The 23,144-nt window shown below is 40.3% G+C and overlaps 1 protein-coding gene across 4 annotated transcripts in view; it reads right to left on the bottom strand.

Moving 5' to 3' along the window:
- Nucleotides 1-17,559: 17,559 nt before the first annotated feature.
- Nucleotides 17,560-23,144, bottom strand: part of RAD50 (RAD50 double strand break repair protein) — a 63,237-nt gene continuing 57,652 nt past the window's right edge. For 3 of the 4 annotated variants that reach the window (XM_089530749.1, XM_089530759.1, XM_089530769.1), the window contains 4 exons: nucleotides 22,872-22,957; nucleotides 22,346-22,488; nucleotides 19,864-19,997; nucleotides 17,560-17,825 (listed from right to left, as the gene is read on the bottom strand). In XM_089530749.1, the coding sequence (XP_089386875.1) occupies nucleotides 17,639-17,825; nucleotides 19,864-19,997; nucleotides 22,346-22,488; nucleotides 22,872-22,957 (550 nt within the window). In that variant the 3' untranslated portion in view covers nucleotides 17,560-17,638. The remainder of the gene's footprint in view (nucleotides 17,826-19,863; nucleotides 19,998-22,345; nucleotides 22,489-22,871; nucleotides 22,958-23,144) is intronic. The other variant, XR_016281772.1, reaches the window with a different exon arrangement.

Raw genomic sequence — 23,144 nt, 5'->3', positions numbered from 1 at the left:
AAACATGGGCAGCCTGGATAAAATCAGTTTGGCTTGAAAGCTTTCATAAAAACATTGTCACCAATTGTGCCTCCAGGGTGAGACAATACAGTAAAAGAGACAACACAAAAAGTTATTATCCACCTTAAGCTAAACATGGGGCCATTTCCACAGAAGGGATCTGCCAGAGAACAGGATTATCAAATTGAAAAAGACCACAAATCAGAAGAAAGATAATGCTGATTTCAGCACTATAGGAAACACATCTGGGGGAAAGAAACATTTCATCATCTTCTTCTTTTAATGTGAGAATAAATTATCAGTGAACAAGAGTGGGCATTATCAATGAAAGGAATTCTTAAAATAGATAATAGGACAGACATGACACTTCAAGCATGATGGAGATAAAAGATGTTATCATGCACTGACGCATAACATTTATGATAGTTCATACAGTATGAGTGGAGGACCAATTCCTAGGACCCAGTGGAAAAGCATTCTGAGAATTTGCCTCAGAGATTTTACGAGTTGAATCAAAGTAAGAATTGAAGTAATTGGACTTGCCATGATACATATCAGCCATGGTGCGAAAAGTCAAAGCGAAGGTTAATTTGTGTGAAGCTCGTGTTCCTTTATTGTTAGCGTTATCAGCATCTATGGCACAGCAAAGGGTTTTTACTGTACAACCATCCTGCCTCAGTGCATAAAATTTACGTTACGGTCTTTTTCAGACTCCACTGGCTTCCATTTCTACCCCTTCTGTGTTTTCCCACAATGTCCTTTTTAATTCCTTCAGGAATTATTTTTTTTATATAGGGAGGAGCTTACTATAGGGGAAAGAGGCTGCACAATAGTTGCATAAGAAATATTTTATTAGTAGCACTAGGAGCCATCCATCTAGAAGCAACTACTATACATACCATGTGATAGATAGGCTAATTTGCACTTTCACAAATCTTTAAAGGTCATGTTTTATTCTGTTCAATTTCTCTTGTAGATGCTGGTTTCCAATTCGCTCTTGCCCACTGTACTGTCATTGTCCTGTTGCTCTTCACTGAGAATATTCAAAGTGGGTTGCAGATGGTCAGATTCCACAAGTTTCCTTGGTACGGGGGTGGGTGGGTGGGAAGGAGATGGACGGCTGTTCTAGAGAATGAGTTGTGTCATAATTGTGAAGTCGAAGGCTTTCATGGCCAGCATCCATAGCTTTTGGGGGGGGGGGGGGGGTTCAGAGAAGATGCCAGCCACAGATGCTGGCGAAACGCCAGGAAGAAACTCTTCTAGAACATGGCCACATAGCCCCCCCCACCACCCCCCACAAAAAACTGTGTCACAATTGTTCCAGACTCAACACTCACTGAGTTACGTATTTACCTAGATGACTACAAGCTGCTTCTAAACCATGATTACACCAGGAAAAAAAGCGGCAATACTTATTGCACCATGGCACCTCTGATCCATAGCTACTCTGTCCATAACCCTTCCCTTTTCATTGAAGGGGAAACTCCATCAATGATCTCACAATCATGCAAGACCCCAGGTGTGAAACATAGCTACTGGGGCAGTTGTGTGCCCTACTCCCACTGTCCCTTCTCCCTCCAGGATGAGCAGATGCCCTGTTTTCCCAGGACTTGTTCTACATTGCAACCTTCTGTCCAGGAGGAATTCCAAAATGTCCTGGTAGAACATAAGGACATAAGGCAGGGAGGCTGGTTTAAGGGACAGTCAGGAAGATGGTGCAATGTGGGCAGTTGTTTGAGATGTGTGATTGAGAAGAGGTGCAGTGATGATTGTTCTGAAAGTATGTTCCCCCTTTTTCTTAACTAACAAGACAGGTGTGAGAATAAGGTTCATGCACTAAAGCACTAAACTTACATCCAATCTACACATGCATGTAACAGAGTGGGGTGTGTGAGGATGACCCTCTGGATGTTGTTAGGCTGTGGTTCTCAGTACCACTCACCATTGGAGCTGCTGGTTAAGGTTGGTATGGGACGTGTAGTTCAAAAACATCTGGATGGGAGCATTTTGCCTGCTCCAGTGAAAATTAATACACACCAGGACAAAACAATTAACCAACAAAAATCCTCCTTAAAGAAACCAAGCTCAGGAGTTAACCAAAATATAAAGAAAGAGGTTAGAAATAACTGATTTTTACAGTATCCAGTATCTAGTGAAAATATAACTTGGGCTCCAAGCTTTCAGTTTGATGGGGAGGTTGTTTTTTGTTTGTTTGTTTGTTTGTTTGTTTGCATGGTTAAACTGTTTTAAAATAAATCATTCCCATTTTTTAAAAAAATTAAATTGTTGATTCTTTAAGATGATTTTATTGATTTTATTGATCTGTCCTGATACCTGTTAATTGGATGTATTAGAAAGGAATTAATGAATGAATGCATTGTTACATTATTTCAAGAACATCTGATGAAAAATAACAAAGACAAGAACAACAAGCGGCACATCATGAGGCAAGGCATTCCATAATCAGGCACCAGCTTCAAAAAAATGTCCCATTTCAGATGACAGGGCATAGCACACCAAAGAGAGGTCAAATGCATAAAAGGAAATACCTCTCAAAAAGGTGTTTCAACAGCTAACAATGGTATGGGAATCATAATCCTCTGGAGGGGATAACAGAAAGGAAGTAGTGGAAGAGTGTAGCTCCTATTAAAATGCTAAATTTACATCTTCTGGATAATGTGAGGACAGAAACCCTGGGCCCGGACAGACAGGCCAAAATAAAGCTGTTTCATGTCACTTTTGAGGTATGCTGTTTAAATGATGCATGCATCCTAAGAGGCCAGAAGCTGTGCCAAACCACGCTCCAGGCCTAAAGACTGCAGCACAGTTTTGAGGCAGCTTCTAGCCTCTTAAGATGTGTGTGTCATTTAAACAGCATACCTCCAAAGTGACCCAAAGCAGCTTTATTTTGGCCTGTCTGTTTGGGCCTCCTATCTTTCTTTAACTCCCATTTAAGGATCAGCTATCCCAGCCCTAAAGATGAAAGAATGTTCATGACTAGGTCCATGGGATATCTGTATGAAGAGTTGTATCTGCTTTAGATGCCTGAGACACACATGGGTGATTTCCAGTCCTACCCTACATTGGCTCAACACATGTGTTTGTTTGTTTGTTTAATATGTCACCTTTCTACCAGAAGGGACCCATGGCAACTCACAGATAAAAATATTTAAATATAATAATTACAATCAAATTTAAAACAATTGAAATCTTCTAAAAGCAGTATAAAATTACATTAAAATATCCAAAAGTTAAACACATTACTAAAACACACTTACTCCACAAAACCACCCTGATATGATTACATATCAAATGCCTGCCTACAAAAAGCATTCAATGGAGGGGGCCAGCCACCATGAAAGCTTTTTCTCTTGTCCTCACCAAGTGAACTTGCTGTGGTAATGGGACCGAGTTCATGTATCTCCACTTTAAACCCCAACCCCTGAGACACTGAGGTCATAAGAGGTTCCCCCATTAATTAGAAGAGCATCCATCAGTGTTGATATAAACATTTTGCTTGCCCAGCCATGTCTGGAAGTGCTGAGACCCAGTCTTGAAAATTCAGCCCACAAGGAAGGAAAGAAAGAACTGGGTTAAAACATGATGAATGGCTTTCATTTCCTTTAAAGATTTGGAAACCCCAGAAATGTGGAACCTTCTATAGCTGTTGCCAATGTAAGAAAAAGGAGGCTTGTTGCTGTGCAATTGATTTTATAGCTGGCCAAGTTCTTCCTCATAACATCTGGATTGTGTTGTGTCATGGTCTATTGGCAAACATGATTGTGGGTGTGATCTGAAATTGTGTCTCCTAAAGGGAATGTAGTCCCTAGAGGCTTCAGATATGTGCTTAGGGACTGCAGAACAGATGGAATCCAAGTGTTTTCTTCCTTTAAGGGAAGCACTGTTAGATCACAACCACAATCACATTTTCTATCACAGCATGACTCAATGCAATCAAAAGACAGAGAAAAATAAGATTCTCCACCCAAAGTGGGAATACCATAGGAAACGGACCTCTCTCTATAGCAAGTACTCAGTTGAAGGGGAAATGGACACCACTTTATTGATGCAAGGAGAGAAGATTGCTTTGGAAAGTAAGGGTTTCTCAAAATATCACTTTTGAAATCTTTTCCTGGAAAGCTTGGGAGAAGTCCCCTCATTTGCCATGTGAACAGGGCAAGAAGTAACTGCAGAATCCATGTTTCCAGTGACATTCCTCTGCACATAGAGTCATAGAATTGTAGAGCTGGAAGAGACTACAAGGGCCATCCATTCCAACTGCCTGCCAGGCAGGAATTCACAATCAAAGTACCCCCAAAAGATGGTAATCAAGCCTCTTCTTAAAAGCTTCCTAAGAGACTCCACCACACTTTGACTACCTCTGATCTGCCACCTGACATCCTTCTTTGTATTTGCTGCTTCCCATCTAGACACTCACGTTCACATTCCCATGCACACACAGACAGTCACCCTATTTCATAGAATCATAGAATTGGAAGAGATCCCAAGGGCCATCCAGTCCAACCCCATTCTGGCATGCAGGAAATCTCAATCGAAGCATCCCCGACAGATGGCCATCCACCCTCTGTTTAAAGACCTCCAAGGAAGGAGACTCCACTACACTCCGAGGGAGTGTGTTCCACTGTTGAACAGCCCTTACTGTCAGGAAGTTCCTCCTGATGTTGAGGTGGAATCTCTTTTGCTGTAGCTTGCATCCATTGTTCCGGGTCCTATTCTCTGGAGCAGCAGAAAACAAGCTTGCTCCCTCCTCAATATGACATCCCTTCAAATATTTAAACAGGGGTATCATATAACCTCTTAACCTTTTTTTCTCCAGGCTAAACATCTCCAGCTCCCTAAGTCGTTCCTCATAGGGCAGGGGTAGGCAACCTGTGGCCCGTGGGCCGGATGCGGCCCAGCAAGGCCTTGGGACCGGCCCCCGCCCAGTCCTGCTGCCGATTGCCGCCGGAGCCTTTGGCCTCTTGTGTGAGGGCGTGGGGCCTTTGGCCTATCAGGAGGAGGCGGGCAAGGGGGGGCAAGTGGCAGGCAAGGGGGGCAAGCAGCGGGCAAGGGGGGCAATTGTCTATAGAAGCCTCCAAAACATGCATTTATATTAACATTTTTTTAAAAATAAGCGAATTTTTTGCGTGTCCTCCATTTGAAAATTTTGTCCTACATTTGTCCCGGTTTATTTATGTAATTAATTTCTTTTAAAATTATTTAATTATTTATTTTTTGGCTTCCTCCCCCCAGTTGTCTGAGGGACAGCAACCCGGCCCCTGGCTCAAAAAGGTTGCCTACCCCTGTCATAGGGCATGGTTTCCAGACCCTTCACCAATTTAGTTGCTTATATATGCACTATATATACTATTTATTTGTTACATTTCTTTTCACCTTTCCTGCACTGAGCTGAAAGCAATGAACTCAAAACATTCTCTTGGTCCTGCCACCTACACACGCACATCTGGTAAGAATTTAGGAGAAGGCCTTTGCTGTGGCTGTTCCTGGGATTTGCAACAACCTCTGTAGAGAAGCTAGGTTGGTTCCCGCCTTGGTATTTTTTCATTGGCAAATGCAAACTTTTCTATTCCAACAGGTTGTTAGGAATTTAATGGAAAGGCTTTTAATAGTGTATTGACTTACTTATCTTTCCTCTTTTTAATGGCTTTGTTTTAATTGGTTTTAATACTATGGATAATGCAATGATCTTTTAATAATAGTGTTGTTGGTTTTGTTTTTATTTATATCTATGTATGTGCTTTTATCTTTGCTTTTTCCTACAGATTTGGGGGAAAGGTAGGATATAAATTAATAAAAGAAACAAAAAAGCAGCAGCAGCAGCAGCAGCAGCAACAACAACAACAACAACAACAACAACAACAACAACATGGCTGTCCTCTTTCCAATTTTTCTTAACAACAATCCTGTGAGGTAAGAGATAATGATTGTCCAGGTGCATTTCACTAGACTGAAATGTTGATGTCTTGTCTAGTCATGCACATTATTTAACTGCTCTGTGGATAACAGTCACTTTCACTAAAAGAGAGCACACAGAGCAAAATCCTACTTTGAGTGCATTTAACAATTAGTTTATTTTATACCCCTATCCCCCTTTCATACCCTCATGGCGAGTCTTTTAATACCCACTGAGTCTCCCTTTTTCTGTTTGTTCTCTGTATAGCTGGAAGATTTTCAGTTTTGTTTTTGTTTTGTTTTGTTTTGTTTTGTTTTGCAACATTGGCATTGGGAGGATGGTGATGGAGGCTTGGAGGCTTTTTGGGTCAGCTTGCAGCAGCATATCTGCTGTAAACAGTGTGATAAAGCTTGAGCTGGGGAAAAATGGGACTCCTCTGTAGCTGATATTATTCTGGCTGATATTACTTTGCCTGTAATATCAGCTACAGGCAAAGTAAAGAGCAGCTGCCTCTAGATTTACTGAGCGTGTAATGAATGGCAAAACAGAGATAAAGGAAAGCAGATAAGCCTGTCTCACCAGCTATCCCTGGCTTGTTTTAAAAAAAGAAAAGAAAGAAAAACAGATAGATTTGTATTTGACCACTAAAATGGAAATCATAAAGTAGAGAATGGTGAAATTCTAAATAATTAAATAAATAAATCCCCAGATGCTGGAAGAAGCTTTCAAGTGGTCTTGAGAAGGTTCCAAATGCTTTTGTTTACTTATGCAAGGTACCTGTCCTATTTGTTTCATTTCACATGGGAGGATTGTAGTTTTGAATAAAAAGTTTCCTAATATCTTGAGTTGCTCTTCTTCTTCTGTTTTTTGTAGTACAGGAATCTACCCATTTTTTCCATGCTATTTCTGCCTCCAGCACCAAATTTTCTGTCAAAGAAGTAAGGTCCAGAAACAGATCTTGCACGTATCTGTTTTCAATGTAAAACCAAATACTGCAAATTGACGAACTACAGAGTAATTATTTTAGGAAACAGCAATGCAAAGAGAGAGAGATATGTAAAGTCCCACTCGCTCCAGTCAGTCTTATACATGTTTGCTTAGAATGAATTCCCATTATGCTTAATGAGACTTATTTTCCAGTATGTTTCTATAGGACTGCAGCCTCATTATCAGTGACAGGAAGCTACTTCTCATGGTTAAAGTAGAATTTCTGCTGAGCTTATATGCAAAGCATTTGCATTTCTTGGAGAACACTAAAAAGAGATCATAATTCAGGCTGAGTTGCAAGTGATCAATCCATTGCCTTATCTGCTCCAATAAAATGAAGCTTGATGAGAAGACATTTCAGGGCAACAAACTGCCCAGTGATAAAACTAGGCTAACTGGCTAGTTAATAGTTGATTCAATTTTCAGTAATGCAGAAAGTGACAGTATTCACATATTTTTGTATTACCATTTCCCCTCTGCTTACTCATGTCTAGTTATCACATAGATCAGACCACAGCACAGCCTCTCCTCTTCTCTACAGAGCAATCCACAAAAGACAGCCCCTGCTCATTTCTACTCCACTGCCCCAAGTTTCCAGGCCTGTTATCCCCATCTATCCATCCACCCTTTTCTACTGCTTCCCTGCCCTGCAGCCCAGATCTACTCTTCCTGATATCCTAGTCTGTTCCTAAAAAGGACAGGGTTGTGCAGAAGGCCATCTGAAGTTCTCTTTCTCTCCTTTCCAGCAATGTCTACTCTAGTGTTCCAACAAGAAGAAAGCTGATTGCCTGGAACTGGAGGCTGGTTGGCAGAAGATGATGGACTCTGGGCAGCTATTATTTACACTTCCTTTTGAGCCAGTTTTAGGGCCCCTGGAGGCTATACAAGATGCAGGTTCTGAGAGGGACATAATAATGCTTTCTTGCTTTCTGTACAAAGCTTTGCAAAAGAATCAGTGGTTGCAGAAGGCTTATAGAATGAGCCTCAGAGTAAAGTGCAAATGGCATATGATGGCCCCCACTCTTTCTTTCTGCGTGTGGCTGTAGCATACACACTCACATAATCACCCCTTCCTTCCTCTGGAGGGCTCTGAATACAATGGCCTGTGTTGAACCAGCGGCCTTGAAGAGCCTAGCTCAGCCGAGTATCTCTTTCGCAGTTATCTCTGTATATTCCAGGCTCCAAGCAAGCAAGCAAATGTAATGCCAAAAAGAAAATGTAGGACATAATGCTGTTTCGCTTTTGTGATTGGCTTACGCTAGGAAAAGTAGAGTTAGAAGGGCATAAAAGGGGGGTGGCAAGAAGCCATCAGTGCTGCAGCCTTGGTGATGCCTACTTTGGTGTGCTGCTGCCCTGAGCAGAAAATAAAGCGTTTTTATTCTAGCCAGTTCGGTCTCCTTGACTCTGCTTGTCCTCTGGCAGGCCACGGGCCTTCGGGTTCGTGGGATTGGGGTCACCCGCTACAGTTCAAGATTATTTAGGGCAGCATGAAAGAATGGTCCTTCCGAATGTGCTCTTTTCCACTTGCCTGTTGGACCTTGGATTATCTGCACACATACAGACAACAAACCTGCACTGTTCTTATTTAAAATAGAACGTTTCCTTCAATAGATACTTGTTAGCATGTGACTTTAAAAACCACTAGTTATCTCTTAGGTAAAGGCTTGATCTAGTCTATAAAAAACTTATTCTAATAGTTTAATTTAAATCCTGACTCCTGTCTTTTTCAGTAAGGGAGAATGCTTATGTATTCTATTTTTGTAATCAACGCTCTCCTTTTTCTTGCAAGGGTAAGGTCCAAAACACACTGCAGATATAATCCAGTTTGAGGTCACTTTAGCTGCCCTGGCTCAAGGCTAGGGAATTCTGGGAAGTGTAGTTTTGTGAGTTGTTTAGCCTTCTCTGTCAGAGAGCTCTCTAGGGACACAGTAAACTCCAATTCCCAGGATTACTAGCACTGAACCAGGGCAGTTAAAGCAGTCTCAAACTGAATTATTTGTGCATTGTTTTTGGACCCAAGTTAATAAAATACTTGATTACTGATTCAGTTCTGATTATTGTCAATGTGGCCATTTGATGCATTTTAAGAAAAAGATCACTTAGGTCCAGAACACACTGCAGAAATAATCCAGTTTGACATTGCTTTAACTGCGTTGACTCAATGCTAGGGAATTCTGGAAACAGCAAATTTGTGAGACATTTAGCCTTCTTTATCAGAGAGCTCTGGTGTCTCAATAAACTACAGTTCCCAGATTCCCTAGCACTGAGCCAGGGCAGTTGAAGCAGTCACAAACTGGATTATTTCTGCAGTGTGTGTTTCTGAACTTAATTTCTAAAATCAACAGATACTAAAAATAGAGGTGGAAGGAGAATTACTAAAAGAGTGCTTGATCACATGAGTACAGACTATGGGCCGGACAACGGAATACAAAAATAGGGGAAAGCATGGATAAGAATTTAAAATACATATCATGCAATGATACGCAATTTTGCATATTATGCAAATACATATTAGGCAATTATCTGAAAGAAAACTATTATAAAATGTTTTATAGATGATATCTAGCACCAGATAAGTTAGCAAAATATACACAAATGGAAAAGATAAACTGTGAAGTGGGGGGAAAAAGTCTGGATTCAAATTTATAATATGTTGGAAGAAATTCTAAAAATTAAAATTGAAATGTAACAAAATTTCAGAAAAAGAACAGATAAGGAAAGAGAAAGAACATTGAGAGAGAAGAGATAATGAAATGTACCTAGAAAAGGACATTTAAAATCAACTTCTAAATGAGGATGTTAAATCAGAAAGATTTATTTGTGGAGGTTTTGTATGATTTTTTGTTATACGTGAAATACGGAGATAACTTGAAAGCAACAATATGTGAATTTTTATAATTTTAATAAAAATAATGGGAAAAATAATACAAAATGTCAACGTTAAAACAGAGTTAAATGATTAACAATATTAAAACCATTTAAAACATACAGTTAGAAAGGATAAAACCAAGTCAGAACCGTTACAATTGAAAAAACCCTGCCTTTTCTTTTAAAACCTTAAATTCTAAAAGCCTGTTGAAATTAAAAAAAGGCTTTGCCCACTGATGGAATGACAACAGGAAGGGACCCACTTTAGCCTCCCTGGGAAGGCACTTTTGGTGTCTAGGGGCAGCCACTGAGAAGGCCCTATCTTGTGTTCCTGGGACTGAAGGAAGGGCCTCTCCTGAGGATCTCAGACGGCTGTGGCACTAACTATACTTGGTGTCGCCTGGTGCCAGAGGGACAATGGTGGCCTGTCCCATCCCCTCCAGCTGCCTCACTCACCTGTGCCCCCCATCCACCTGCCCTCCACCAGCCAGTCCTTGTAAGGGTTGGTGGGCATCAGTGGCATCAGATTCCCCTGCCTTTCCTTCCCTCATTCTTTCACTTGCCCAGCTACCCATCCAGGATGGCCAAGTGACAATCTGGCAAGTGAGCCAGGAGAAGGAGATGGAAAGGATGCACTTTCCCCTCCTCTTCCTCCACTACACCTCTTTCTTCTTGGGAAGAAAGCTAGGCAGTGGAGTATTCATGAGGGGTGAGTGTTTGCCCCACTGCTTCCTCTGCTTCTTGGTTTCCTCCTTAAGGAGAAAGCTGGAGGGACAAGCAACACTCCTCAAGGAGAAGCTGGCCAGCAGAGCAGCCTTAAGAGTCAAGCGTTGACTCCTCTTCCTTCTCCCTGGAAGGAAGGAAGCCAAACAGCAGAAGAGGAGTGGCAAATGATCATTCTTCATAGCTCCTCCACTGCCCGGGTTTCCCTCTGCGAAAGAAGCCAAGCAGCAGAGAAGGAGGCGCACATGTTTGTCCCTCCTCCTCCTCTGCTGTTAGCTTCCTCCTTATAGAGAGAAAGAGATGGGGAGTGGAGAAGGGGTGGGCACCAGGTGCAGCACCACTGGTACATACACATCCCCTGCAATGGGAGTAGGGCCAGACCAGGTGTCGCCCCTCCTCTGAGGTATCATCTGGTGCATTACGCACTCCCCACACACCCCTATTGACACCACTGATCTCAAGAGCCTGAACAGGCTCATATGGGGAGATGTAGTCTGTCAGATAACCTGGACATAAGTAAGACAAGGCTTTGTAGGTCATAACTTCTACTTCCAGTTGTGCTCAGAAACAAGACTGGCAGCCAGTGGTGTTACTGGAGCAGGCGAGCTGTATAAACTTTGTAACCAGCCTCAGTTAAGTCTTCTCTGCTTTGGAGGGCCTAACTGACCTTTGATAGAACCCTCACTGTGTTACACCAGTTGCATCATCTGCTGCCCATTTCTTTTTCACTTATTAGGGCTGTGTATCTGGCTCTTGTGTACTATGTCTATGTCTATTGTCTAGACTGGGATATGACTCATTTTTTTAAAGACCCTACATCATCTTCAGAACTTCGCTTCTGCATTCAGGTATTCAGTCTCACAATGTTGGAAGTTTAACTTCTTGAGTATCACTGTCAGGTCAGAGCCCCATCTCTTCCTACAGCATACAAGGCAAATCAGTTCTCTAATGGGGATAGATTACAGAACTGCGAGGTTAGAAGTCCAACAATACACTCTGGAGTGCCACAGCATTTAATGGCAACTGAAAGGTGAAGCTGCAATAGCCCTTTCTTATACCTTTGGTATAGGGGTGAGACTGTATTCCAAAGATTTATTAGGGAATCAAACACAGGTGATGATAGCAAAAAGGAAAAAGAAAGGAAAAAAAAAAAAAAAGAAAGACAGAAACAACCCCTTCCATACATGCATAATATATTATACAAACTCCAATACACACAAGTAAATCTTAAAATTACATTGAAACAATGAAAAAAAACCCCAATAAACATAATATAGACTTTGTTGTTGTTGTTGTGGGCCTTTTAGTGATTTCTAACTTATGGTAACCGTAAAGTGAACCTGTCTGGGGCTGAGAGTCTGTAACTCTGTTTCCTTGGCTGACTTGAAAATTGAACCCTGATCTCCAGAATCATAGTCCAAAGCTCAAACCACTGGCTCGCTATACAATATACGATATACTGTATACAAAATATATATGATATATAATTACAAGATTTATAAATATTTTGTTAAGTCCACATTTCTTTTGAGTTGTATTATCTCAGCTATTATCATAAATGGTTCTAAGTTGGATTGCTTTCACTGAAAATCTAGCTACATCAACCAGGACTGATTTAACTGGATTAGACAATGGATGTATACATTTATCTGTCATTTAAGATGGCTATAGGCTCTTAATATCTAACTAATTATTTATCTTTTAAGGTTTCATATAATGTAAAATATAATACATAATGTAGTGTGTCCTCAATCACTTAGTCACCACATATATAGAGATGTTGGTCTCTGGGGATATTCTTAAGTCTACCTTCCACGAAATTGGTCTTCATAGTCTAAAAGTGAAAGGCAGTAAATGCCTTGTAAAGAAAAGGTAGGGTGATGTCTGTCAGGTATTTCTCCTCCCCAAAGCAAGTGTTTAAGAAAAGGAAGCTGGTAGAAAATCTAGACATATAGATTGCTTCTATATCCATCTTAGCAAAATAGCCCCGCAGCTGTCATTTAATAGATTTATGAGCGGGTTGTAATAGTGACACTGTATCTTATATTTTGCCTTCCTTCCTGCTTAGTTTTGAAGGTGAAACATCTTATGTACCTGGCAACCGCTTGCGTTTTCATGGTAAGAGGAGACTGTCAAAAGTAAGCATATTCAGCTAGAAATTATTATTTTATGCTGATCTGAGCAAACATGCCTATACTGTGTGTAAGAACTGCAGCTCATCTTGAAAGTAGGATACACATTTTATGCAGTCAGTAGCCAATGTGTTAGCCAGTAGGGCTAAAATGTTTAAAATAAAAAATTATCCCAAGTCAGTAGGTACTTGGTTTCATGTCCGCATGCATAATATCTTTTTCAGTTGTTTATCTTTTGAAAACATTTGTTTCCATTCTTAGCGTGGCTATGTATCACAGGAAGCTTTTAAGTTTAAACAAATAATGTGGGCATTTAGTAATCATATTATAATGATGTGTGGTCAAGGGAAATGCAGATAATAAATGTCACAAAATATCCAAATTTTTAGGGTTTTGCCACATAGCTCAGTTTTATTGAATGGAAATCCTAATGTAAAGGATTTGAGAAGCATTGTACAAAATAGTGTTATAAACAATTGCACTTGTCCCTCCATATTCACTAGGGTTAGGGGCACAAGACCCCCGTGAATATGGAAAAACCGCAAATAACAAAAACACCATGTTTTTACCTGAGAGGACACCTTTCTAGGAATTTCTAGTTCCTCCAGTGAAACTCTGTGGTCAACGTCTGACAGACACTGACCACAGAACTGCACTGGAGGAGCTACAAATGCTTAGTGGAGTGTTCTCTCTAGGAATCTCTAGGCCTTTCAGTGCAACTTTTAGTTAAAGTTGACCATAGGTTGCACTGGAGGACCCTAGATATTCCTAGAGAGAACATATTAATCAAATCGTGAATAATCAAATCCACAAATATCAAAGCTGTAAATATGGAGGGATGAGTGTATATATGTTTTACTCAACTGTAGTGGATTCCTCTTTTAATGTTCATTTCCTCAAAGACATTCCAAACATTTAATGAAAATGATTTCAACCAAGTGGTATTTTGGAACTTAGTGTAAAGGTTGACTGTGGGTGGTAGAAAGGTGACTTTGATTAGTTTGTGGAGTTTGGCCACTGGTCTTTTTAAAATGACAGTCAAAGCCATTGGAGATGGCAGCAGTCCAAGGGGCATGTATAAAGGGGATCAGAAGAGGATCATTAGACCTCAGGGTCAAAGGCACATGATTTGCTGGTAGTAGCTGGCATTAAGGAGTTTGGAGTCTGATTTTGGATTATGGAAACAGAGCCCGAGAGATTAGGCTCCCCAGATGCATGACATATGCATTTTTTTGTACTGGGATCACTTTTCCTTTGGTTTATGAGAAGCCATGGCACCACAGAGGCCAAGGTGGCCAGTAGGCCTGATTAGGGTTTGGGGAGTGATGACAATTTCAGTACTGGCTTTTCATCAGGTCCTGCAGAAGTTTCACAGCATTTCTCCTACATGAATCAGATGGGAATCTGAAGTGGGGGCTGGACTGGACATGGAATCAACCGGCCTTTGAAATTAAACCTGATTCTGGACCATATTGGATGAAAGGGTCTGTAAGTCTCTTACTCTTGAAAACCCCGACTCCTCCCCTTTTTGGAAGGAATATATAGTGTGTTTTTCTTTCATCTTTAATGTTTTAATAGGGTATTGGCCAAACAGAATCAATCTTTTGCTAGGAACTGTGGCTAGCTTTCCTCTAGAAAGGGTATACAGTATGTATTCTAAAATGCTCTAGCCACATTAAAGTACCCTCAAGACAGTCTTTGAAGCAAGCTGATGGATGGTGCCAGCACTAGGAAAAATAAGAAACAGCTTGGCAAAGCTTTAAAAATAGCGATGGGGTTGGACTTTTGGCAACTGACCGTTAAGGAGGTGAGGAAAACAGCTTAAGAAATTTGCAAGACCTGGAACTAAATGAGTGTCTCCAGTAGACAGAGCTGAAGAACAAGCAGTTTTGCTTTCACTGTTATCAAATGAATTTAGCTCTCCTGGCCAGTGATACAAAGGTAACAAGAAAGGACTACAACTTGACAGATAAAGAATGCATCTGGAAGTTTTCACGTTGTGTGTTTGGGGTGTGTATATGGATCTCTTTTTGTCCCAGCCTTATGCATGACAGCAGTGATGCAAAGTGATACTTCTATCACAATTCCATCCAGTATAAACAAGCAAGACAGGCTTGTTTTATTGAATACTAACATTTTTTACTTAATGCGTGATATCTTATCAACTCCTTAGTTTGTGTTGTTGGTTCCACAGAGTATGGATTTATGAAGTAGGCAAGCATTTTATGTGGCATCCTGTTGGTGGCATGTGTGTAAGATGATGGCTTATATGCATCTCTTTTTGCACAAGGCACAGGGGCTACACTCTGGCCCTTTGCATCCTGTCCCAAACCTTCCACCTGCAAGCAGCTGTTAAGCCCCAGGAGGGGCCCATTTGCTGCTTTTTATTGGTGGGGGCAGAAGGAAATGTGGACAATAAAGATGGAGCTAGGTTGAGAGGAAGAAGAAAGAGTGCAATAGCGCTAGCCGCCCTATTTACACATATAAATCAGACAGCTTCCATTTCATCTGACTGGGGGATTGCAATTATTGCCCCAATCTTTAAAAAAGGGTGAAGATCTGATCCGGCCAATTATAGACCCACTAGTTTATTAAGTATAATTAGTAAGCTGTACGCAAGCCACCTTCTAGAGAAATTATTGTGCTGGATAGAAGAAATATTTCTGAGGGAAGAACAAGCAGGATTTAGGCATGGGCGTTCATCAGTGGGCCAGGGTCTTATACTGCAACATCTACTAGAAAAATATTCATTTTCTGCAGGAGGGACACTCTATGCAGCCTTTATAGATTTTAAATCTGTGTTCGACACAATTCCAAGAGACAGGTTATGGCAAAAACTGGAGGCACTAATATCGATAGGCGCTTACTGACCCTCATACGAAGGCTTTACGACCAAACCTCCCTGAGAATAAGATGTAATCAAGAAGGGCACTTGGCAGATGTGATACTAGCATATAAAGGGGTAAAACAGTTGTGTTTGGCTCTGACCCTGTTCAATATCTACATTGACTCACTGATCAGAGTATTGTCTGGTGAGAATTTCCATCCACCTAAATTGGCAGGGAGATTTATATCCACACTCCTTTATGCAGATGATGCAGTTCTCTTGCCTTTAACTTGTGTAGGTCTGAGACGCTTGTTAAGAACCTTAGGAACATATTGCAATACTGAACAATTAACAATGATAAATTCAAAATTCTAATTTTTACTCAGAAAAAAATGTAAACATCATTGGCAAGTGAATGGTTATCAAATAGAACAGGTTAAATCTTATAAATATTTGGGAGTAATTTTTCATTTTAATGGAGCTTGGAGAGCTCAACTCTCCTATGCAATTGCAAATATACAACAGAGTTATAATTCACTTACCTCCTTTTATAGCAAAGGTGGTCAACATGTTCCCTCAGCTATTCAGGTGTTCAAAGCAAAGATCCTTCCTGAAATGTTATTTGGTGCGCAGATGTGTGCATTTAAAAATACTGCAGCCTTGGAAACTATTCAATCAAAATTTCTGAGAAATATTCTCAGCCTCCCAAGTTGCATGCCAAATATTTTCCTCAGGTTGGAAATGGGTTTAATCTCTATTGACTCAAATGAATGGGGCTCGAGCATAGGCAGATATCGCCTTACGTGGGGGGGTGGGGTTCGAAATGGACCCTCGCATAAGGCAAGGGTCCACTGTACTCAACTTTTAAAGACAGTGAGAGAGGCTTTGTCCTTGTTGCATATTTGAATAATTTAACAAATCCAGAGTATAGAAAAGCCTTTACTCTGGCCAAATGTAATGTACTTCCATCAGCCTTACTTGCGGGAAGATAGAACAACAAACCATTTTGTGAATGTTTATGTTCTTGTGGGTCTGGGGAGGTAGAAACAGTGCGGCATGTCTTATTGTATTACACCTTTTACCAGGACCTGCAGCGTTGGTTATAGCACCAATTTTACAAAAAATACCAGGTAAACCCGATACATTTTATGCTGATTACCTCCTGACAGACCAGCAGCCAGGGATTACAACCAAGGTAGCAAGTTTTTGCGTTGCTGCAATTGCTTGCTAACACAGAATGTTAATTTTTAATTTCACTGATTTCATCTAGTATTTGAAGGGATTCCACTCTATAGTTATTTGAATTTACCTAGGTTTTGATCCATTGATAAAATTGATTACATTTGATATATAATTTTACCCATCCTAATGTGCCGTTTTTTCCCTCATGGTTTTATAGCATTATTACAAATAGTACCAGGTAAACCTCACTACGTCTGGGCTGACCCTCAGCCAGGGTTTACAGCCAAGGTGGCAAATTTTTGTGTTGCTCCAATAGTGTGCAGATGCAGAATGGTGTTTTAATTTTAACGACCCTATTTACTATTTGAATGGGTTTTATTATATAGTTTAGTTTCTGAATTACTGAGAAAATTGATGTACAATATTACAAATTCCAGTACCTATTGACCTTGTTTGAGGGATCTCCAAGTTGTATTCCTTTTTGTATCTCTATTGTGTGCTTGCGTTATTTTTTCTATTGGACATTGTATAATATTGTACTGTATTGTGCTGGTCATTGACCGTAATAAATTTCATTTCATTTCACTTTGTGTAAGTATACCCTTGTTTCCTCTCCTCCTCAATTGAAACAAGCTTCTTTTGTTGCTTCACCTGAATTGCCTTCCCCAGTATCTCCCCTCCCCACTAGTAAATGACAGAAACTGCAGTGGGGACCCTTCATGGGACATCTGCCAGTGAAGATGGAAATGCACGGAGGGAGTGCTACTCTGTCTGCCTGTTGTGGCATCTCAGCCTTTGTCTTCTCAATCCTGACACTCCATTGCAGCAACTGTGGCATTTTAGTAATGCAACCATTTGGTAGAAGTCAATAAAAACTATTGTGTATATTCAGGAAAAAAAGGTTTCCCTTCGCAAAAGAATATAGCTTCTATATCCAAAGAACAATCTTTATTTTTATTACAGAATGTTTCTGAGCACTTCTATAATGCAAAATATTTACAAATTCTAATGAAGATATGATCCCAAGGAGGTGACATTATATTTCACAATTTCAGAACACTGGTCAAGGTTCTTTTTAATTCTGTAGAATTTCTCCACGTATTCAGAACGACTCAAAAGTTCCACAAAATCTTCATCATGTGTAATAACAAGCAGCTGAAAGTTTCGTTGCTGGGATCTACTTTTGATTATCCTGTGAAAAATACCATTTATTATTACTATTCTTTATTTATTTATTTATTGTTGAGCTACTGTTAAAATATTTCTATCCTGCCTTATATCAAAAAATCTCAAGGTAGTACACAAGTAAAATCTATACAAACAAGTTAAATCCATTTGAAACTATACAAATAATTTAAATAGACTAAAACCATATTAAGCACATTAAGTTTAAATAGGTTTATAAGAGTAAAACAGTATAAAACTGTCTTCACAGATTTGAAGTCAGTCAGTGAAGTCCAAAAGGCTTTAATACATAGCCATGCTTTTAATTGCCACTTAAATCAAACCATTGTTGATGGCAATCAGGCATCTGAGGGGAGAGCATTCCACAGTTGGGGTGCCACCACTGGGAAGGCCCACTCCCCACATCCTGATACATCCTTGGCCTCACTGGTGGGACACAGAGGAAGAACTCTGTAATGTAAAGCATATTTAGAACACACAATTCACTGATAGATAACTAGCAGGGATATAGCAAAAGAAACTCTGTTGTGTGATTTCAAGTCGTTTCCGACATATGGTGAACCTATCATGGGGTTTTCTTGGCAAGATTTCTTCAGAGGAGACTTGCCACTGCCTTCTCCTGAGGCTGAGAGAGTGTCTTGCCTAAGGTCACCCAGTGGAAACCCTGGAATAGGTTCACCTTGGGGTTTTAGTTCTGAGGAAAGAGGAAAAAACAACCCCTAACCCACTGATAGGGTTTTTTTTTAAAAAAAAAGCTTATCTAATCATCTGCACCTGAGTTGTAGTTGCAAAGGTGTGCATAAGATGTCTATTTTTTTTTTAAAAAAAGAATGCTGTCTAATGATGTCCCCACCTCCCTGCCACGCACCTTGGCGAACAGTGGCTTTATGATCCTGCCACCCCTGAAGGTTCTCTGGGACCACCTGGAAGACCCTTTGGAGAAGGACTCCATCTCCTCCGGACCTTCTGGGCAGGCCAAGGGGAATCTCCCCCACCCCACCCCAGCCCAGAGGCCCTGGACAGCCTTGGACTGGACAGCCACCGCTGGGAGGCTCCTTGACAACAATGACCCGATAGACATAAGTCCCTCAACCCAAAAGAATGGGGGAGGGGGGAAGCAGCCTCTGTCAGCCTCGAAGGAAAGAAGAAAAAAGACCCCTAACCCCCACCCCCAATAGTTTTTTTAAAAATGTCAATCAAATCATGCACACCTTTGTCATGACAATGATGTAAAGTATACTGTATAAAGGTATGGTCTACTGCGTCCATGCAATTGCAAAGGTGTGCATAAGCAGTCAAATTTATTTATTTTTTTAAAAAAATACACCTTTTAATGGTGTTCCTGGGAGAACCCCCTCCCTGGCTTTGGCTTTGGCTGGCAGGGAGAGAGCAAAGGGGTGGGCATGATTTGCTCCTGTGAATTAACTGCTCCTTTCCTTGGCGCCGAACTGAATCAACAGCAGGTTCCCATTTGCAGCTGGTAGAAAAAAGGCCAGTTTTTTTCAAAAGAACCACTGAAGTCCCTGTTTCCAAAAAAACCCAGATTAAGGGGGATTTGCACTCCCCGATTTCGGGTCAGAAAAACTCAGTGCAAGTGTGAACGATCCCAATTTAAACCAGTTTGCAAACTGGTTTAAAACATAGTGTGAACGACCCCTGGAACTGTTAGTCTACGCATTTTTAAATTAAAGGTTACAAAGAAGATTTTCGTTATACAATAAAATCTAACAAAAACAACATCCCTAAAACACCTTCTTTCAGAATCCAATTAGTAAGGAAAAGTGTGGGGAAAAAGTAAAAGAGCCGAAGTGAGGAAATTAGCAAGAAGCAGACAGAACTAATCCGCGGTTCTTTAAAACTTTAGAGCAGTTGTTTTTGAGATATACAATTCCTGATTTGACCGACTATCCCAAATTATTATCCAATGACCGACCTTAATTTATGAATTACCACACAATGTGAAATTTGCATCTGAATAGTAGTACAAATTAAGGCCATGTAGAAATTTTGCTCCTCCATTTTCAGTAAAATCTGCAGATACTTACTCCACCAAGGCATGTGCAAGAGATTCAATATTCTCTCTGTCAAGGTTGGTGGTGGGCTCATCAAGTGCAAGAATACCACAGTTGAGACAAAATGATTCTGCTAGAGCAAGGCGGATAATGAGGGAAGCAAGAACCTAGGATCAAAGATAAGGGCCACTGTTCAGTAATAAATTAAAACACACATGTTTTCAAATGCACTGTAATGACAGCACTCTCTGGGCTGTACTATTTCAGGCTAAAGATTAACACTGAACACTCTTCTTCCTCACATGCTATTCATCTATGGCGTGTTATAGACAGGCCTAAGAGGTGCTGTCCTTGCGCCGTGATTACGCGCAAGGGGCGGCGCTTCCGGACGTGCCTTGCCCCTCACGCGTAACCGATACGTCAAGATAGCAGCACCCTATACAGATGGGCACCGCCATCTTGACGTAGAGGACGCTCTGCATCCGCACGTCCCAACCTGGAAGAGACGTCGCGAGTGTGCGCTTTGGCACTTGCGACGTCTCTTCCAGGTTGCCGGAAGGAGCGGTTTGGCTGCTGCGGCTCCTCCACGCTGCAACCAGCAGCGGCCTGAGACCACCCCTTTTGGGCGGTCTGTAACGGGCCTATGTGTGAGCCTTCCTTACACAGAGATGACTGCCATGACATGGAGGATCTTAGCCTATTTTTCTTCCTTGCATAATAGGTTTTTCACTGTTGAAATGTTGATACATGAAAGAGCATTCAATCACAATCTGAAGTGATGTAATCAAACATATGGTTATAATCCAGGAAAAACCAATCTACATGTACAAAGAAACACCATGATTTTGTTTTGTGTAGTTAACGAAAATGGATAATGGTCCTTTTTATAAAAAGGGTTGTGCTTAATTGTAGTTGGCAAAAGATAGCAGATAGGGACAGACCTCCTAGATAGATTTCTAGGTGATTTTCCATGCATCAACATCATGCTCTAGTTAGTGGACCTAGTAAAAAAGAAATAAATTGTACAAGTCCTGAGGCTTACTCAACTCTGCCCTAGAGACACAATACAAGCCCCTTCCTGAATGATCTGAAGATACATTTAAAGTCTTATGAGCTGACCAGACCTTGATAATACCCATTTGTCTCAATGTTCCTACTTTTTAATCTACTGATCTAGTCTAAAACGCCTTTGTTTTGTCTTGCTTTAAAATACATTCTGACTGCTTTAAAATTAAGGTACACAAGTGTTCTATCAAATTTCCAGATCACAAATACAATTCTATTTGTATTCAACCTAATGGAAATAAAAAAACCTCTTCAGATGTTTTCCGCTCAATTCAACTAAATCAGGGACAGGAAGCAGAGGAGGGGGGGGTATTCAGCAAGTATAGCCTCATGCCCCTTACTCATGTTTAAGTATCTGTTCAGGCTCAAGGCCTGAATGAGGCCTATATACCATTGGATGTGTACAGTACTACAAATATTTCTAACATAAAAGTGACCCTGAGGAGAAAAACCATTTCACATCTTTTAAGATATTGCCATGGGCTTTCCTTTGTTAGCATTTATTCACCAGTTTAGGTATAGTGTGTGTATGTTTGGGGGGGTGGGGAGAGTAGGTTTTTAATATATTTTAATTAATTATTTCCCCCTGAGGAACAGAAGGGAAACATCATGGCTACTTCTCAGATAATTATGAATATAACGCCTGCTTCTCTTTCAGGTATTGCAATAGCTTTTCTTCTACTTCAGGGACTAGACATATTGGCATTTCTCTGTGTTAATGAGATGACACTGTAGGCTACAGTGCACAGCATTTAGTGTTGCACAAGCCTCTGAGAAATTTCAGTAGTATCATTTTGTCATCTACCAAACCCAGGATTCAAAATTCATGACTCATCAGTCTTGCAGTTATCTGAATTAAAGCCTGGGTAAAAATATATGAGATGGTTACGGAACTCAGTTTACTCTTCAATCAGGTATTATCCAAGTACAGTGGGTGTATATGCCTTATCTTCTGAGTCAACAGTTAACTGAAAACAGATAGCTAGAACATAGCTTTGCATCTGAGTGTGTGAATTTGAATAGCATCAAGTCCTTAGTTGGGATCTGCGTGTGCACACATGTACATCCTGTGTTGATTTTTTTTACTCTCCTTTACATGATCCCACCCTATTCTTTCCATCTCACACTTATTATATGTAAAGTCTTAAATGTGTTTACATATACATAGTTTCATGTGATTAAAGTGAAAACTTGGTAAAATGTGATTTTTTAAAAAATAAAATAAAAATGTATATTTTTTAAAAAATATATTTTAAAAACTAAATAAATCTGGAGCCTCTCTTTCCTCCTCTCACTGAGCTTCATTTCACTCACACCATGTCTTCAGCATTTTAATGGGACACAGGCAAATGCCACAGCCTGTTTTTACCAAAACACAGTTGTTTGAGGAGCAGTGGTGTCACCTGCTATTGTCCATAACCCCTGCACCCCACCACTGCCTGTTAGATACCTTTTGGCCAGCACTGCATCTGCCCCTCATATCTAGAGCAGTGTCTCCTTTTATCATTACTACTCTATAATTGTAGCTTCTTCTTTTGTCAGAAGCAGAAACATTCTCATCTGCATCAGACCGAATTTCTATGTATTCAATATCTAAAGGAAAGAAAAATAAAGTTGCATGTTGTTAATTGTCAAAATAGAAGATTTGTTAGTCTTGAAGCAATCTGAACACATCCATTCCCTTCTCCCTTTGTGTCATGTCTTTTTAGATTGTAAGCTTGAGGGCAGGGAACCGTTTAATTAAAAATAATAATTGTAAGCCGCTCTGACAGCCTTTACGGCTGAAGGGTGGGGTATAAGTACTCCAATAAATAAAATAAATAAAATAGTCCATCTTTTTTTACTGATGTAAACTGTGCTATGCCCAAACCTTCTTATTATAGTAAGTAGAACCCACTCTAAGAATGCTGTCTCAGAATTCCACCTACACCCCACCCTGGAGAGATTACACACAGACAGAGAGAAAGACTAAATACCCTGTCCTCTGTAGGTGCTTCGCCAAAGGTCACGAATTGTTTTGTTGATTTCTTCCATTTTCATGCTGTGAAATGTCATTATTGCTCTAAGTGAGAGGGAAAGGAAAGCCACAGTCATTTCTAGCTCACATGATTTTGTAAGTTTCCATTAATCTGTAATTTTTACTCTGTAAACTATAAAATAGTTTATTCTATAAAATACTCTGTAATTTTGAGCCATTACAGAAAAGAAATGTTCAATAAGCGAAGACATATGCTAATAGATAAAGCTAT

Source organism: Sceloporus occidentalis, unplaced genomic scaffold, assembly GCF_023333645.1.
Source record: "Sceloporus occidentalis isolate IW3139 unplaced genomic scaffold, rSceOcc1.0.p SCAF_1, whole genome shotgun sequence".
Lineage (NCBI taxonomy): Eukaryota > Metazoa > Chordata > Lepidosauria > Squamata > Phrynosomatidae > Sceloporus > Sceloporus occidentalis.
This window is presented reverse-complemented; position numbering and strand designations above follow the sequence as displayed.